General features: G+C 30.8%; 1 protein-coding gene across 3 annotated transcripts in view; it reads left to right on the forward strand.

The window, feature by feature from the left end:
• The window catches only part of LOC129958136 (huntingtin-like), a 131236-nt gene that overhangs the window by 76286 nt on the left and 36614 nt on the right, over positions 1-18336 (forward strand). For all 3 annotated transcript variants that reach the window (XM_056070348.1, XM_056070350.1, XM_056070351.1), the window contains 3 exons: positions 1733-1977; positions 7620-7743; positions 17041-17160. In XM_056070348.1, coding sequence (XP_055926323.1) covers positions 1733-1977; positions 7620-7743; positions 17041-17160 — 489 coding nt within the window. The remainder of the gene's footprint in view (positions 1-1732; positions 1978-7619; positions 7744-17040; positions 17161-18336) is intronic.

Genomic DNA, 18336 nt, shown 5'->3' on the forward strand with positions numbered 1-18336 from the left:
GAACACTATTTATAGGTATGGATAAATTATCGAAATTAATAAATTTGCCTTTTAATATATTTGCGAAATTTGCTGATTGAAAAGCGACTGTGTATTAGTAGAGGAATGTATAATAAATATTTTACTATTTCATATCTTTCAAATATACACTTTTCACATCTTCCAAATCCACATCTGCAAAGTATTTTCATACGATTACCAACCTTTTTGAATAAAACTTTTTATTTGAAAGTATATATTCTGGATGCAATACTTAAGAAAATTATTTCGTATTTCTCTTTTACTGGACAGCCTGTATCTGTAAATATTAGAGACTATTTTTGACTGTGATGCTTGAAATTTTTTTGTCAATTATTATCTGTAATTTGAATTAAAAACTGCTAGGTTAAATGAGTGAATGGGATAAAAGGAAATGAGGAGATAACATGCATATTTTGAACTAGACAAAACATACATACGATTAATAATTACATATCCACAATGATATGGAACTTTATGATTCGAAATAGTTACCCATACAGCCACTTTCGATGCTAGCGCGTAAATTATGTGAGCATTGGGTGTATACAAATATTAGATATAGCGAACATCAACATTTCCTTTCACCGCGAGACAAATCTAAAGTTTATTAGCATTACTAAAAATATAAAATGAAATAGCTCAATTTATTGCAACTTAAATCAGTTGCATTTAATTATTTTCAAACATTCATAAGGCTTTAATGTGCCAAGACTTTGTAAAATTGCCAACCCCCATTTCAGACATGCTTAATAGAAAATTTTGTTTTCAAGAATAGAGTAGTGCCTTATAGCAATGTTGTTAGTTCTGTTATCAAATAGCGAATTTTCAGCTATTTTATGGCACTGTGATTGTCTACGTTAATTGTAATCTGTTTACATGAAACACCTAACTCTATGTTGGCTAAATACAGAGATTAAAATGCGCCTTCGTTTTGCCGTCTTCAATCTTACAACTGTAGTAGGCTTTCTTATATTCAAACCTAGGAGTGAGTTCCGAAACATATTTGAACCTGTCTTCTTTGATCAGCTCTGCCAATACCTATAGTTTTCATGTTTCATAGTTGCTCTTATTGAAAATTTCAAACTGTCACTTGGCTTTCAGCCGTTTTGGAAAAGAGCCGAACAGTTCCGTTTCATTCAAATGTTCAGTGTCTAAAACCCCTTTAAAAACGCTATAACTAATCTATCACTCTTGGCCCATAACCTGTTAATATAAAAGAGTGAAATGAAGTAGATGGAACATGCGAGCAATAAATGCGCATCAACGGTTTAACTCGAAACTTAAAGATCTGAGAGAGTGACTCGCGCTGCCACTTTTTACATGTACTTCAATCACATAAGCATTGGCAGCATCCGGTTATCAGAAACGGAGAAGAATCAACAAACACAAGCAGAGTATGTAATGAAAGCATGTTTCATGGAAATTAAAAAAATATTTAATTATACTGTTGGAGTTGAAAAAAAGAAAGAAGAAATTATACTGTCCTATTATGTAAATATAATTTTTTTTATGATATTTTTGATTACATAATTTTTTTCCTTCTTAGATATCATAGTTGATTCTCATTTATTCTGAGTTACATTAAGATAATATCGAAAATGAATGGCTCATGAAAATTATTTTCAACAAATTAAACAGATTTTATTTGGTTCAAAGGTAAATCTTATTGTTAACCTCTGTTAATAGTATTTCGATTTTGTACTTATTTCAGCCAAAATTCTGGAAACAAGCATTGCGTTGTTTGGAAAATATACATCTCTCACAATCTGGAAAGTTGTTGAACCTTTTGGCAGATCATTTTTTTACTACTCACCATCTTATTATATCAAGCATGTGTGACAGATTGGCTTGCAAAAGAATGGAAATTCTTCTCTCGGAACCAAGTGCTTGCCAGCTGTCTATTCAAGATATTGAAAAATTTTTGAACAATTTTAAATTAAATGGAATTACTCGAAGGTATGATTTTTATTTCGTTTTATCCCAGTATTGATATAAAAATTCTATTTTGTGAATTGCGTCATTTTTATTTTATGTATTGGAAAATTGTATTTTGAAATTATGGGCGAATTTTATAATTTCCCCGTTTTAAAACAAATTTTTTGCATTTTTTATTAGAAGATACAAATATCAAGAACTATGTTGGGCAAAAATAAAATAAGCTATTTCAGAAACAAAACCAACCCCCTTGATTCATTTTTTACATATACAATGGCGTACTCAGAAATTAAATTCGCGAGGGGACAGGAAGTGAATATCGTCATTGCCATGAAAAAAGCAACTTCTTTAATTTAGAATCATCACTTGAAAAAAGTATATAGAATATAGTATATCTGTTTTATTTCTCCTGTTTAAAAATGTTCAAGCATTGATATAATTTAATCGAGTTATAAAAAAATTCAAAACTGTTTTGTGAATTTTTCTTCTATAAAAATCATAGCATCTAGAGATAGATTATAAAAATGGTTGTCCTAAAATAAGAATCAGGTGATTCTACTGAAATATTTAAACGATGAGATTATATTTTGCTAGATGTGAAAGAAAAATTCTGTTGTCCTCATTTTTAGTTTGTTTTAAAATCGATTCTGATTTTTAGAAAATAGAAATGAAGAACTCGCCTCTGCTTTACTGTGAATCATTTTAGGTTCTTTAACAATATGAAAGCATGATTGAAACGCAGCAGTGAAGTTTCATTTCCTTGGATTGAAAAATCATAGATAAGGGTAGCATAAGAGAAAGTGTTTTTTCTTTCGAAAATAAAATAAATGAATGTAGAACTTCTCAGTGTATTTAAATGAATTTAGGCCCTACCAGACGAATCCTTTAATCCAGTTTCCAATTAATTCAAGAACCATGAATCATTCTCCAATCTCTTTCTAACATGTAGGATATCATTTTTTTTTCAAAGCTTCTTTCCTGGAAGAAGATCACAGTTTTAATATATTATCCTGCAAAGCACTATTTCTTTTATCTGCATTCATGAACGAATAAAGATTTTCAATGATTCCAAAGCAATTATGAATGCCTAATCTGACATGTATTTGAGTTAGAAAAATTTAGAAAATGAGAAGCGGAATCTGCATGAAGTGCTGATGAAAATTTTTCTCTTTGGCTTGTACACTGTTGAATGTTCCAGACTAGATAACAGCATCATATACTTGGCCTCTTATATAACTTAAATTTAGACCGAATGATTCTAAGGTTTTCAAAATTCTGTTCGCTAGATCTTCTCCAAGTATAGAAATTAAAAACACAAACTGTTAAAAAAATCTTTGATTAGAATTTGTTTTCTTAACTTTCTAAAAATCTTATATATTAAAGAGACTTGCTTTATCAAACAAAAAAATATGATTTCATCCACTTTAGTAGATAAACATTAGTTTCATTTTATTTATGAATAGTTTTTTTTTTTAATTTTGTTCTAAGCATACATTATTTCTTTTTGTATTTTAGACGATATTAACGATTATTAGCAGATGATTTGAAATGCTCTTTCAACATTTCATCTCTTGCATCAGTTTGGTATTTAAGCAGTTGAGGAATCTTCTCTTTGTAATGATTGTATTCCTTGCTTTCATTTGTTCCGTAAATGTGGCCATAATGACGATGTTCTTTTAAACGAAACTCATTTCGAGCACAGAAAATTGTTGTTTTTATAACAGGAAAAAGTTTCCAAAAATACGAATTTACAATTTTTCTCGTATATATATCATTTCGTATTGCTTCTCGCTTTTATATCATTTTGAGGTAATTTCCGAAAAATAGTTAATTACTAAGCTTTGCACTTTTATTTCCGTTTCCGATTCAGATAGGTAATTTTCTATTTCTTCATTGTTATTTAATGCCCACTTTTCCTCTTCAAATTGACGTTTGGAATGTTTTTCTCTGGAGTTAAAATAAGTTAAAAGCGAATGCTACTTTCTCTCATCGATTGTCGAATCGAAAAATTAAGAAAAGATTCAAGCAAAGTTAAAATTTAAAATTATAAATATAGCAATTTGAACAAAAGAAAGTAGATCGAACCAGATTTTCTAACAGCAGTTTGTCTACGGAACGCGAGAGCTTTGACCACCGCTCGTGAACGATTCGACTCCGCAAAGATTTGATACGCTGAGATGCTCACTCTCAGAAGATCTATTTCAAGTGCTCGTAGATGACTGAAAAAAAAAAAATGCCTCCTGTAGTTCTTTGTCAGCTGGAGGAGGGGCAGCAAACATCTTCTTTAAGGATGCACGCATTTTCTGCGTCTTCAAATACTGACCCAAGACAATTTTTCATAGACAACGTTAAATTTTCTTTTCTGTTTTTAGGACTTGATGGTATGAAATAATTTTTTTCTGTTTGTGATGAAAAAACTTAAACTTGAGGGGGGGGGGGGAGCTTTTTTTTTTTTTTTTTTTTTTTTTAAGTTTAAAGAATTTTTAATAGTATAGTAAAAGAAAATTCTGAAGTATTTCAATTTCGAGGAGAAATCTTGGAAGGAGAGGACACATATGCTCCTTTGCAATCTTCATGGCTATGCCACAGAGTATATGAATACATCATTCGTATGAAATAGTATTTTCAGCTGTTATTTCTTTTTTATAAGATGGTGAATTTTTAAAATTATATCTTTATCAGGGGTGTTTGTGCTCCGGGGATTTTGAACTTCGATCCCCGGAATTTCCGGGGATCGTCGTTCAAAAGGAAGTAGGAATAATAATGAATTATTTATTTTGATCTGGGTAATTTTGTTTGCTTTTAAAGCAGAAAATGCAAGGTCAGTGTGTGTGGTGAAAACTTTTCCTTTCTTTCTCCAAAGGCAGTGATAATGCGTGAAAAGGGGGAAAAAACTTCTTTTTTGTTCTTTCCTTATTGCGAGTTATGACTCATTCCCCCGGTTCTCGGACATTCTCTTCTGGATTCTTTTCGGCAAGCAGGCGCGGCAGAAAAAAAAGGGGGAGACTTCGTTCGACCAGATGTGCGATAACGTGACTCTGGGTTCAAAGGTCTTATCTCTACTGGCGTGGCGCCAATAAGTAGAGAAGGGGGATTTTTCGCCGTATCAGCTATTTGTCATTGATCGCTTCGCAACTTTTTTTTCTCCGCTGTGTAAAATTTTCGTTTCATTTATTGATGCACGTGTAAATTTTTCGTTTCGCTTATTGAAATATTTTTTTATTTATGTACGCAAGAGAATTTCATTTAGAAATTTCAGCATATGAAACAGAAATTACCCCTTAAAAATTCATATCTAATTAGTTTTACAGCATTAGATCCAGAGCTAAGAGGTAAAACCAGTACAATATTAGCTTTTGAAAAATTATCATCTTTTATGTCCCATATTTTTAGTGATAATGAAAAGTCAAAAGTAGAAGCTGAAATAAGGTTATACCAGAGTGATATTGATATCACCAAAGAAATGCTCCACACATCTGATGAAAGTGGAAATCAAGTCAAGTGTACAATTGATAAATATTGGTCTAAAGTTTTTAATTTAAAAGATGATTTCACAAATGATTATAAGTATCCTACATTGGCTAAATTGGTCAAAGCCTGCCTTAGCTGCTTCCATGGCCCATTAGTGGAAAGTGCATTCAACTTAATGGATGCACTTGTCACTGACTATAGAACCTCTCTTAAGATTGATTCCCTAGATGCAGTGCAGACTATTAAATATGATTTAATGGCTTCTAAAGAAACCTCATGTGAAAAATATGGCTCAAAAAATCCAATGACTGATCCAATTCACAAAGATCTCTTACTGAATATGAACAGAAGTTGGAAAACATATCAAGAGGACTTAAAAACATGTATTTCAGATGAGTCACCTATAAAAGTCTCTGAAAAACCTTCTACATTAGCAGAAAAGCAAACTGCTTCTACCTCTGCATGTGCAGTTCTCGAGGAAATTTCTTCAACTGTAAATGAGGAAAATAAAAGTCAACCTTCCTGCAATTATGAAGTTCACCACAAAAGAAAGACAAGCCCACAAACATCAGAAAATAAAAAAAAAGCAGCAGAAATTAGATAATTTTTTTTAAAAGAATTAATTCAGGTAATTTAAAAGATTTGCATAAAATGTAGTAGTTTATATGTTTGAAAATTTATGGTTATTAATTTTGCAAAAAAAGTAATTCATTGAACTTTTATAATTAGGTCATTCAATACTTCATAATTGTAATTTTTCATTTCTCCCCCCCCCCCTTCTCGAAACTCCAAAATGCCGGTAGTAAGTCCGTAAAAGTTTCCGGGGATTTTTTGGGGTCCCACAAACACCCCTGCTTTATTTACTGTCTCGATTAAAGGTAAAGTTTGTGTTATTTAATTTTTTTCATAGTTTTGAGTCTTACTGTTTCTTCCCAGCTATTTCTTAAAACCAATGTTTTATAGAAATTTAAAGGAATCTTCAGCTGTTTTCTAGAAACCTGAATTATTTCTCTTTGTAATTTCTGTATTTATTTCTGTCTGTTCCTTGCTAATTAATTTTACTTTTTTCTTATGTTCACTGATGGGGTTAATTAAACCACCAAAATTATTTTCTGATGCTTTAAACCACAGTATTGAAATTTCACATCATATGCATCAAATATATGACTATGATATTCCTTTTGTGCACGATTCAAAGTTACATTTATCAAAGGATTCGTGATAGTATTTGCGTTCATCCAGAATTTTTCTTGCTTTAAATGAAATAAAAAATTATTTTACTAAAAGTTGAATAGAATATTTATCAATAATTTTTTGTTAATATAATTAATACATATTGCCATTATGGTTTGTTTCCTTGTCTGGAAAATTTATTTTTTATCCAACTTAAAAATCATAAATTGTATTAACCTTTTGCTCTGATAAATTGTTTTTGTTCCCTTATTCTTTGATAACAATGTTTTAATTCTATAAATCCTTGTTTCTTGTCCTGTTTTTATAGCTTTTTGCTGTTTTATTTGTCCGTAAACTTAAAAGTTTATTTCCATTTCAAAAACTACTGGCAGATCCTGAAATTAAAAAATAAAAAAAATTGTATGTTAATATGTCGAATTATTGGTTTCCTTAATATATCCAGTGTTATGATTTGCTTTCAAGATTTCAATGATTGTTCTCATAAATTTTAATCTGATTTTGTTATCATTGTTTTAAAATATTTCCATATGAAGGCAATAAGTTTGAAGTTAAACAAAATTTGGTCCATCATGTTTTTTAGGTCAAGCATAAATAAGCATTCAACAGTGTATGTTTCACATTAATATGTAATCTTTTTTGAAACTTAATAATGAAATTTTTTTTAAAGTCTGTCTGTAAATTATCTCAAGGATTGAGTGCCGAGTATGATATTTTATTGCGAATTTCACAATATCATCTTTAGGCTAATGAAAGGCATCTTTAGGCTTTTTTTGCTTAATGAAAGAGGAATTCTAAACTAATTATTTAAATCTGTGTTCAGCTTTTGCATGTGTATTTATTTTAGACTGAGTCTTAAATTTGAAATTTAATTTTTTTTGTAGTAATTATATGATAAAAAAGAAAACTACTTTATATAAATAGAAAAATTTCGAAATAATTGAGTTTAGAAACTAAGGAAATATTTCATATTTTGTATTTAATTTATTTGCATTTTTCAGACATCCAAATTTTATTGCACTTTGTGAAAAAATGAAGGTTTTATTATCTGAAGAAGAATCTCCAACATCAGCTCATCCATTGATAGAGCCAGTGATTCAAATTCAGCACATTGAACTCAATAAAGTAAGAGAGAAAAATGAATTTGAATATAATTAATATGCTTAATGTTGCAATTGTTTGTTAAAACCTCAAATGTTATTTTTTTAAAAACTATTTTCTGAAATATACTACTTCTGTTGTAAATTTTTCCTGCTGCTCTTAATGTATCAACCAAGAATCCTCATTTTAGGAACATTTCTGTTAATATTTAAATATCTTCTGATTTTCCTACAAAATATTCAATGAAACAAAAAGATTGGAAAATGTATTACTTAGTTAATCTTTTGTAAACAATTTTTGAGATGCTTTAGGCCTATTTTTAAAGTAATTTATACCTCAAACATGTTATTTTTTATTCATAAAATATGCGTTGTTAGGTTTATTTTGAATTTTTTTATAGTTTGTTTACTTTTGAATTTCTGAGTGTTATAATATTTGGATATCAGGTTTAATTGTGTTTGCGATTTGAATTTTTTTAGTAACTTGTTGAAAAAGAATGAAGAGTGTCTATTTACTACAAACAATGCATTCCATATAGAGTTGCACTAAATCTAAACACAATATTTTCTCTTTTTCGAATTGGAATGACTATTAAAATCGATGCATTCACTTACATCCTTTGTCATTGACAAATGTTGAAAGATTACAGAAAGTGCCCTTAAAATTATCTTGTTCTTTCTCGATATGATTGGTCTTAATGAATCACTAATATTATAGATTTTACTTTTTTCTATATTTTTTGGAAAATTATTCAACTGCAGGTAGTTTTTTTAATGAAATATTGTTGAGGGTTAATAGTGCATCATTGAAAAACTCTTATGTCTGCTAAAACTGACCTACATTAGATACATTCATATAAGAATTTTAAAAAATGACTAGTAAAATTATATGTATATGCAAGTTGATTTAAATTAAACAGACTGTATTTAGATTTTTCTGTAGGGGAAACTACTTGGCCAATTTCAACCCATTTTCGTACACATTGTTTCCTGAATATGCAATTTCGATTTCTGAATGGAACATTTGCTTCATATTTCAGCCGCTAGGGGAGTAAACAGTGCTGTAGAATAGGCAATTTACATAGCATGCACAACATCTTCTTCCTATCCAGAGTCTTGGACGAATTTTTAGTTTAATGTATACTCCGTCATGAAACTGACTTTACCAGGTCGCGCATTACTTATTAAGCTGTTTTATCAATAAAACAATAATACTTCTGTCACAGTTAAAACATTTCAGCATGCTAAAGATTTATGAATAGTCCCTCTGACAATTACAAATCTTCGAAATTTGTCTTATGCTCTGAAGAGACCGGAACATCCACCTGTAAATTAGAGCCGCGGTGGGCTGGTGGTAAGGTCTCGGCTCGTGAGCCGTAGGGTTTCAGGTTCGAGACCCGATTCCACTGAAGAGTCGTCGTTTAAGGCGATCTGTTGCATGTTAAGCCCAAACGTTCTCCAGCTGGTGTGGTGTGGTCTGGTCTGGACAGGGGAGTGCCAGCTCAGGTGTCGTCCTCGTCATCTGACCGTGTTTCAAAATTACGAGGTCCGTCCCAAAATAACCCCAGTGTTGCTTTACAAAGGGACATTAATTTAACTAAACTAAACTAAAACCGCCCTGAAACTAACGCGTCAGCAGGAAGTCAAAGAATTTGTAACTGCAGTAATGGAATAAGTTGCAGTAAGTGCACTTGGTAGCAGTAGTGCTCATGCGATATCACAGGAGTTGAATATGTCATATACAACTATGTGGATAACTAAGAGAAATGTCTTGATTTTATCGGTTTAAAATTTTTCATACTCAACAACTGCTATCTCTTAATAATGTGGTACAGAAAACATTTGCTTTCATATTCACTGCCCGGACGACAGTGAATGAAAAATGGCCTTGACAAGTACTGTGTAGTACTACTTTCTGTAGTACTTGCAAATGCTACTTTCATCAATAAATTCTATCCCATGCTCCAAAAAATGACAGTGTGGCATAATTTCACCTCATCTTTTGTAATTGGTCCTTACTTTTACGATGACAAGATTTCAAAACTATTATATGTTCTATTACTGGCTCTAGGTATCTTTTGATGCTTTAGAATTTAATAATTTCGACACAGGGAAATTGTCTTCACGCCATAATCTTTATGCAAGATGTTACACCCATGTACATCATTTGGCCTTATCAAGCATTATTATGGTAACACATTGCGGATAACAGAGTGGTTAACAGGTCACTTTCAAGGTGTCTAGCTGACCGGAAAAATCGGGAATAGTCAAAGAATTCTGGGAGGTCGGAAAAAATAAGGGACATTTATTATAAAATTGGAAATTCTTCTATAAATGGGTAATTTTTATCGAACATGATAAACCGCGGGTATTTTTTCACAAGTAGAATGAAACATCTGTAGCGACTTATGAAAATCAAACTTTTATTGATAGTCTAAAACAGACTATGGAAGAGAAAGATTAACCACCATATCTAATTTTTTGCATATATGTATAAATATATAATATTTTCGCCGAAAGTTTTTGTTTGCTTTTTTTTTCAGAACGTCAAATTATCGACATAATTAGCGAAAAGGGTTTTGCGTACTATGAGAAAAGGCAGCCTAACTGAAGTCCAGCTCTTTTTACTGTTCTGATTTTAAGCGTTAATGGGTCTCTTTTATTTAAAAAGATATACATGGAACTAATACCCTCCTCCCTTTTCTTCCTTCGAATGTCAAGTCGATATAACACGTGTTACGAGAGTGAAAGTATGAATTTCGGGTATTGATATTCAAAACTGTTGTAAAATATTGACCTATTATTATAATTCCAAAATAATTTATTTTAATTATATTTTAAGTATTTTACAATAATTATTTTTTTCCTCTTCTTAGAGATTTTTTTTTGTTGAATTTTGAAGTATCGGACATTATTGCTATTATTACCATAAAACATTTTTGTTGGGATGAAGCGAGCGGACTATTTTTCTCGCGTAGGAATATCTGTGTGACTACGCTTCTGGCGCTTCGTTCCGGCACCATTCCTCCCGTGAACAAGATGCTGTGTGCGTAATTGTCAATACCTGTGTTCTTTTCTTTTCGTTTTCTATGTCCAATAAATGTGCTGTCTTCAAAAACCATGCTGAGATTATTGAAAAGTAACAACAAATTGGTAGCAGTCCGTGGTTCTGGTTCGTGGTAAATGTTTCGTTAAAATTTCTAAGTGAACTGTGTGACTGAAACGAAACTGTCAAAAACGAAATTGCCAGCATGGATAAATTAAATGTCCCTGAGCTGAATGGAACTAATTATTTCATTTGGGCATTGAAAATACAGGCAGCGCTGAGTTTGAAAAGATTGGACTCTGTTATATCCTCGGTGAAACCAGATAATATAAGTGAAAAAGATGCAGCAGAATGGAACCAGAAAAATTCTGACGCCGTTGCTTACATTAAGTTATCATTGTCAGATGAACAGGCCCTACAGTTCGCTGCAGAGGAAAATGCAAAAATTCTTTGGGATAAAATAAAGTCAACATTTACGGGTCAAGCAGAAGACCGCAAAATAGATGCCGGCAATGAATTGAAAAATCTTCAAATGAAAAATAATGAATCGGCAAACGATTATGTTGCCAGAGCAAGAGAAATTGCTAAAAAATGTCATTCTTTAGGACTGGATGTCACACCTAGGGAGTTCGTTTATTATACAGTGCGCGGACTGAAAGGAAAATTCTCTAAAGTGCGAGAAATTCTCAAAACCCAACGTGACAAGTCAATGGACTAAATATTAGAAATTTTACGTGAAGAAGAAAATACCTGTTATTCGCCGACGAGTACTCGCGCTGAAGGAATCAGTGCGGAAGTGTTTTATTCTAGAAAAAACAAAAGTTCTGGTGTAAGGCTCTGTTACATCTGCAGACGCCCAAATCATATCGCCAAGGACTGCTTTTACACGAATAAAAATGCTAGTAGAAGTGCTCCATGTAATGAAAATAATCAAAGGAGAAATGCACAATATCGTGCCAATCAATCAACAAAACGACGAAGTGTTAGTGATGTGTTTACTACTTCTCATCAAGAAGAAAGCCTAAGTGATAAAATATGGTTGCTGGACAGTGGAGCTTCTTGTCATATGGCCAAAGACAGTATGTGGTTTGAAAAAATAATCCCTGAAACAAGGGATATTTATTTAGCTGGTAAAGACTCTAAAATTTTGTGTGAGGGAATTGAAACAGTTAAAACAAAAACTGTAAGTAATAATCCTAGAAATTTAACAATTACTAATGTTAGCTATGTTCCTGAACTAAGATATAATTTATTGTCAGTAACTTGTTTGATGGATAAGGGTTGTAAAATTAAATCGAATAATAATTGTATGTTGATTTTTGGTAAAGATAATAATTTAGTTACTAAAGCATTTAAAAATAACAATAGATTAGAATTATATTTGGATCCATTGTATAATTCAGAGTGTTATTTTTCTAAGCAATCCACTAGTAATTATGAGATTTGGCATTACAGATTATGTCATTTAAATCCTAAATATATGCTTAAAATGAAAGATTATATTGATATTAATGATTTTAGATGTGAAACTTGTGATATAAGTAAGATAACCAGAAAAACTCAGCCTAATATTGCCGTAAATCAAAGTTCTGAAATTCTTGAGTTGATTCATGCTGATCTGTGTGGTCCTATTCAACCTGAATCATTTGGTGGCGCAAAATATTTCATGATATTGGTGGGTGATTTTTCTGGCATGTATTTTACTTATTTCTTAAAAAATAAAAATGAAGTGTTTAATATATTTTCACAATTTAAAGCCAAATATGAAAATTTAACCGATAAAAGAATTAAAAAATTAAGAACTGACAATGGCTTAGAATTTGTAAATGAACAACTTGATACTTATCTTGCTAATTCAGGAATATTTCATGAAAAAACTATTCCATACAATAGTGAAAGTAACGGTAAAGCTGAAAGGGCGAACCGCATTCTTTTAGAAAGGGCTAGATCTTTGTTATATGAAAGTGAGCTTCCATTAAAATTTTGGGCCGAAGCCATTAATTGTAGCACCCAAGTGTCTAATGTAACCCCACGTAAAGGAAAAGAAAAAATACCCCTTGAAATTTGGACAGGTAGAAAACCGAAATTAAATTATCTTAAAAAATTCGGCTGTGTGGCTTATTTTCACGTTCCGAAAGTAATGAGAAATAAATTTGAAGTTCCAGGGAAACGTGGTATAATGCTAGGATACGCTAGAAAAAGAAAGGGTTATCGAATTTATGACATCAAAAGCCGAAAAATAATAGAAGAGAGATCAGTTAAATTCAATGAATCTTTAAAAGGTAGTACGTATTTGGGGAAAACGAAAGCAGAAACTTGAGATATTAATTCACTGCTTGAAACTTCTCCAGCGGCATGCGAGATAAATAAAAAAACAAAAAATGAAATATCTAGTTTAGAAATTCCTGATGAATCGGCAGAGGATGAGAATAGTGATTCATCAATTCTATACCATATTAGAACTTCGCGTCAGACACACGCCGCTATGGGGGATGAAAACGAAACACCAGATGTTGAATCAAGTAGTAATAATATCGTAAATCAGATTCCAGTCAGACGTTCGGAAAGATTCAAATCTAAACAAATGTCAGCTAATGTAGTTTATAACATTCCGAATACATACTTAGAGGCAAAAAATAGTGCTGATTGGAAGAATTGGGAAAGAGCAATGAAAAATGAATTGGATTCGTTAAATAAACATGAAGTTTGGGAAATAGTAAATAAGCCTGCAAAAACAAAATTAATAAAAAGTAAATGGGTATATTCTTTAAGACAAGGTAACTCTGGTGAAACAAAATATAAAGCGAGACTTGTAGCAGCAGGTTTTAATCAAATAAAAAATAAAGATTTTTCCGAGTCTTATTCACCCGTTGTGAACATCGAATCTTTCAGAATGTTAATGGCACTTGCATCTAAATTAAATTTATCTTTTAAGTTCTTTGATGTTAAAACTGCATATTTATATAGTGATATTGAAGAAACTGTTTATATGTTACCTCCACCTGGTTATGAAAAATTAATTGGAGATGAAAAAATTTGTAAGTTGCAAAAGAGTTTGTAAGTTGCTTACCACAATCTGGTAGAAACTGGTATATGACTATAAAAGGTGAATTAGAAAAATTAGGATTGATGCAACTGGCCTCTGACAATTGTGTATTCATTAAAACTGTTGATAAAAATATTTTTATATTATGTATGTATGTAGATGATTTAGCAATTTTTTCTAATAATGATGAAATGTATCAAGAGATTGTAAATAGCATCAAAAGCATATTTGAATTACAAGAGAACAAAACCGTTAAATTTTTAGGTATAGAAATTGTAAAACATGAAAATGGTATTGGTCTGTGTCAATTTGAATATATTGAATCATTATTGGTTAAACATAACCTAGAAAAATGTAAAAGTGTTAAAACTCCAATTGTAAAAGGAGAAGATAAGAGTTTCCCTTCCACAAATGAACTGGTTGACATCACGATGTATCAAGAATTAATTGGTGAACTTTTCTATTTAGCTAATAGAACGCGGCCTGATTTATCATTTGTAACAACATATTTGTCACAATTTAATCATAAACCAGAAAAAAGGCACTATAATTCAGCTAAAAGAGTACTAAGATATTTAATGGGTTCAAAAGATAAAAAATTGTTTTTGATAGTAAGTTTGGTTTTCTTAATGCAAGTTCTGATGCTAGTTGGGGGAATGCAGAAAATGGCAAATCATTTTCTGGTGGTGTAATTAAATTAGGTAATTCATTAATTTCATGGAAATGTCATAAACAAAAAAGTGTCAGTCTGTCAACATGTGAAGCTGAGTTATTTGCTATTTCTGAAATATGTAAAGACATTATTTGGACTGTAAACTTATTAACTGAGTTAAACTGTAAACAATTTATAAATAATGCTGTAACCTTAAATTCAGATAGTCAAGCAGCAATTCAGTGGATTAAGTGCACCAGGTCTTCAAATAAATCAAGACATATGAATTTACGTTTTCATTTTGTGAAAGATTTGTTGAAAGATAATGTAATTAAATTAGAATATGTTCAAACAGAATGTTTAATTGCAGATTTTCTTACAAAAGCTGTTAGTGAAGAAAAACTGAAGTATTCTGTGAAAAATATTTCGTTAATTTCTTAATTTTTGTATGTACATATAATTTTTTGTATTGTTGTGTGCATTTAATTTTTATGTGTATTATAAATGCTCGAAAAATGTCACTCGCAGGAGGGGTGTGTTGGGATGAAGCGAGCGGACTATTTTTCTCGCGTAGGAATATCTGTGTGACTACGCTTCTGGCGCTTCGTTCCGGCACCATTCTTCCCGCGAACAAGATGCTGTGTGCGTAATTGTCAATACCTGTGTTCTTTTCTTTTCGTTTTCTATGTCCAATAAATTTGCTGTCTTCAAAAACCATGCTGAGATTATTGAAAAGTAACAACAATTTTTTTTATTTTGTTTATTTTTAAGCATGAAGGCAGATTACTATATTCATATTAATGGATGTTATGGACGACATGAAATGGACGTTATTGCTAATTTTTTCTTTTAACATTTTTTTTTATTTTGTGTTCGTTTAAAATTCCCATTACATTCAACAAAATAATTTATACTATAAATCTAATATCTCGTGTTTAATATGATTTAAAAATAATATTAAAAACGAGAAATTAATTTGTTTGATGCATTATAGGTATACATGCCTCTTGTAACTTTTTCAGATTTTTTTTTTTTTTTTTTAATAGGAGGGCTGCATTTTTTTATATGTTTTTGTGTCTATGAAACTGTATGCCGCAAAAATTAACAACATTCATGTTATCTTTTGTGAAGAACATTTTTTGACCGATTGAAAATTGAAAAAAAGAACCAATTTCCCACCTTTTCTCTATTTTACGGGTTAAGCATTGAGCCAATGTTTAAGCGATGTTTTTATTGTAGTTGGTGAGCTAAAAGTCAGTGCTATTTTGATTTCATTTTAGAATTTTTCTTATTTGGATGCAGAGATTTCATTTTTTTTATTTGTAAAGGATATTTTTTTTTTCTGTTAGTAAAATTATTGTTCAGTTCTGATTGTCCTGTTGGTAAACAGTATGGATAGGGGAGAGCCCACTGGAATGTAACAAATCATTTCATTCTTAAGCATTCCGCCAATGTGCATATATTTTTGTACGACATTTTTCGTGAGTAAATTTGATAAACAGTTCAGAGATATGACTGGTTGGCAAAAAGTTTGTCTAGATGAGCGTGTATCTTTTAATGTTAGTTAATATGTTTGCAAATAAGAGAGATGGAAGAGTTTTACATATTTAATCTGAAATTCAATAAGTGAAATTTATTTTTCTTTCTGAGAATTAAATTTTATTTTACATTGATTTCAGTTAAAAGAGTAAGACAGTATTTCAAATAAAGTTTATTACATATTTTGCAATAATTGAAGAGGATAAAATAAAGCGACATCGTTGTGAAGATATTAGAAATGTCAGAAAAATGTCAGGGAACCTGGGAAGGGAAAAACCAGGAAAGGTCAGGGAAATTCAAACAGCAGAAATGTTGACCACCTTGCTTTTCAACATCTTCGGCGCTTTGGTCATCCTATCTAAATCTTTTGATTCTTGGCTGTGGGGATATTTAAATAGTTAATAATAGGGCAATGTTCCGAAATTGCTATTTGAAAAGTCAGAATTCAACGACTTGCATCCCACCTCCAAGCGAATCATTTACATTAATTATTCTACTGCAGACTGTGTTATGCATCAAATGCAATTTCTAGAGCAAATATGGAAGGTATATCTAGCCGTATTTCTGATGATATAGTGGTTCTGCATGTGATTCACTGAAATTTTTGCACAAATAGTTTTTTAGTCATACTGTCGAATTTGTTGTTAATTTCATGTGATTACTATAAAAGTTATTGCATATTGAAACACTTTATTGTGCACATTAAAGACTGTTGTTAGGTATATTAAGAAAAATGTAAATTGCCTACTTCAGAACTCCATTTTTCCCCTTAGCGGCTGAAATATGAGCTAAATTTTTCTTTTTGTCAGAAATCGAAATGTTATACGCATGAGAGAACATGATGAAATTTGGGGGAAATTGGCCAAATAATTTTTTTTTTTGAGAGAGAGGTTTCTAATTTGAGATCCACTTGTATTTGTAAATGTTATATAGGAACTCTAAAATTCTCTCTCTTTTTTAGTTTTAGTTTTGAATTCTTTTGATTTATTTAAAATCATTTTACATCAATTACAATTAATTTTATAACATTTTATTTCAGGATTGGTATTTGAAATTCATCAAGGAACGGTGTTTCAGTAGCCTATCTCCAGCAAAAGAATGTGCACACTTATTGAGTCATTTAAAATATGAGGATATACTAACAGTCATGATTTCAAAAGTAAGTAAATATTCTAAAATAATTTTAAAATTGCAAAAAAAGTCGTTCTTATTTTCATACCGTGCATTGCATTCAGATGTTATTTAAAATACCTATAGCATAATACAATGAATGTTTCTTATTTCAACCATTTTTCTTAGATATACACGTTGCATTACAATATTCAAAATATTATTAAGGAAAATTCTTCTCCCCTTCTTGCTATCTCTTATCTGTTATGGTAAATGTGAAGACAAACTTGCTGCTGATATGCACTCACAATGAAAATCTGAATTTGCTTTTTTCACTCTGGAGTATGTGCAGAAGTAAAGAATAATAATAATAATCGTATTCTTTTCATTTTTCTTATGTATTTACTGTATCTGAAATTATATTATTACATATAGATATTTATGATTATTTGCTTGACAGAATCTAGAATATAGTGACTTTTTCCTCTAGATGGTAGCATTATTTTGCTAACACAAAAAGTTATTATGTGCCTTGTGTATTAAATGCTTTTTAATAATAAAATAAGTGGTGCAAGCTATTTCACATTTTTGTTAGATTGCTAAATGCTGTTGAATAGTGATTATGTAAAGTATCCTGTCTTATTTTTTTTTTTAGAGAGAGAGAATGGTGAGTCCAAATTTTCAAACTGAACAGCACTACTGAACATAATTGAAAAGCGGCAATATTTCTTGCATCAAATCATTTATTTGATTTCTTGATCTATACCATTCTTTCCATTATTTGAAATGTTGCAAATATCCGTATATATATATAGTAGTACAAATATTCCCCTTCTTGTATGATATTCCTGTTCAGTATAAAATAGCCATAAGAAAAACATGGTGTTTCCTAACGGCTCTTTGCATTTAATTGAATTCGTTTCTACTTATGTTTATTGTGGGATTTACAGAGAATACTCACTGAACTTTTGTCTTGAACATTAAAAACTATATTTGCTTTGACTACTTGATACCTATTTTCTCTTTAAATTTGAACTTTTGCCTGTTTTTATAATCTGACTTATTTACTTGATCATATATAGTTAATATTGTTTGTGTTTATTCGGAAATGAAGAGACTGCTTGTGAAGGAAGTATATTTAAAATTTTCTGTCTTTAAATTTACATGTCTGTTTATAGATGGTGCGTTTTCATATCAATGATTGTATTTTGTGATTAGTAACTTT

This window comes from Argiope bruennichi, chromosome X1 (assembly GCF_947563725.1).
Source record: "Argiope bruennichi chromosome X1, qqArgBrue1.1, whole genome shotgun sequence".
NCBI classification, from domain to species: domain Eukaryota; kingdom Metazoa; phylum Arthropoda; class Arachnida; order Araneae; family Araneidae; genus Argiope; species Argiope bruennichi.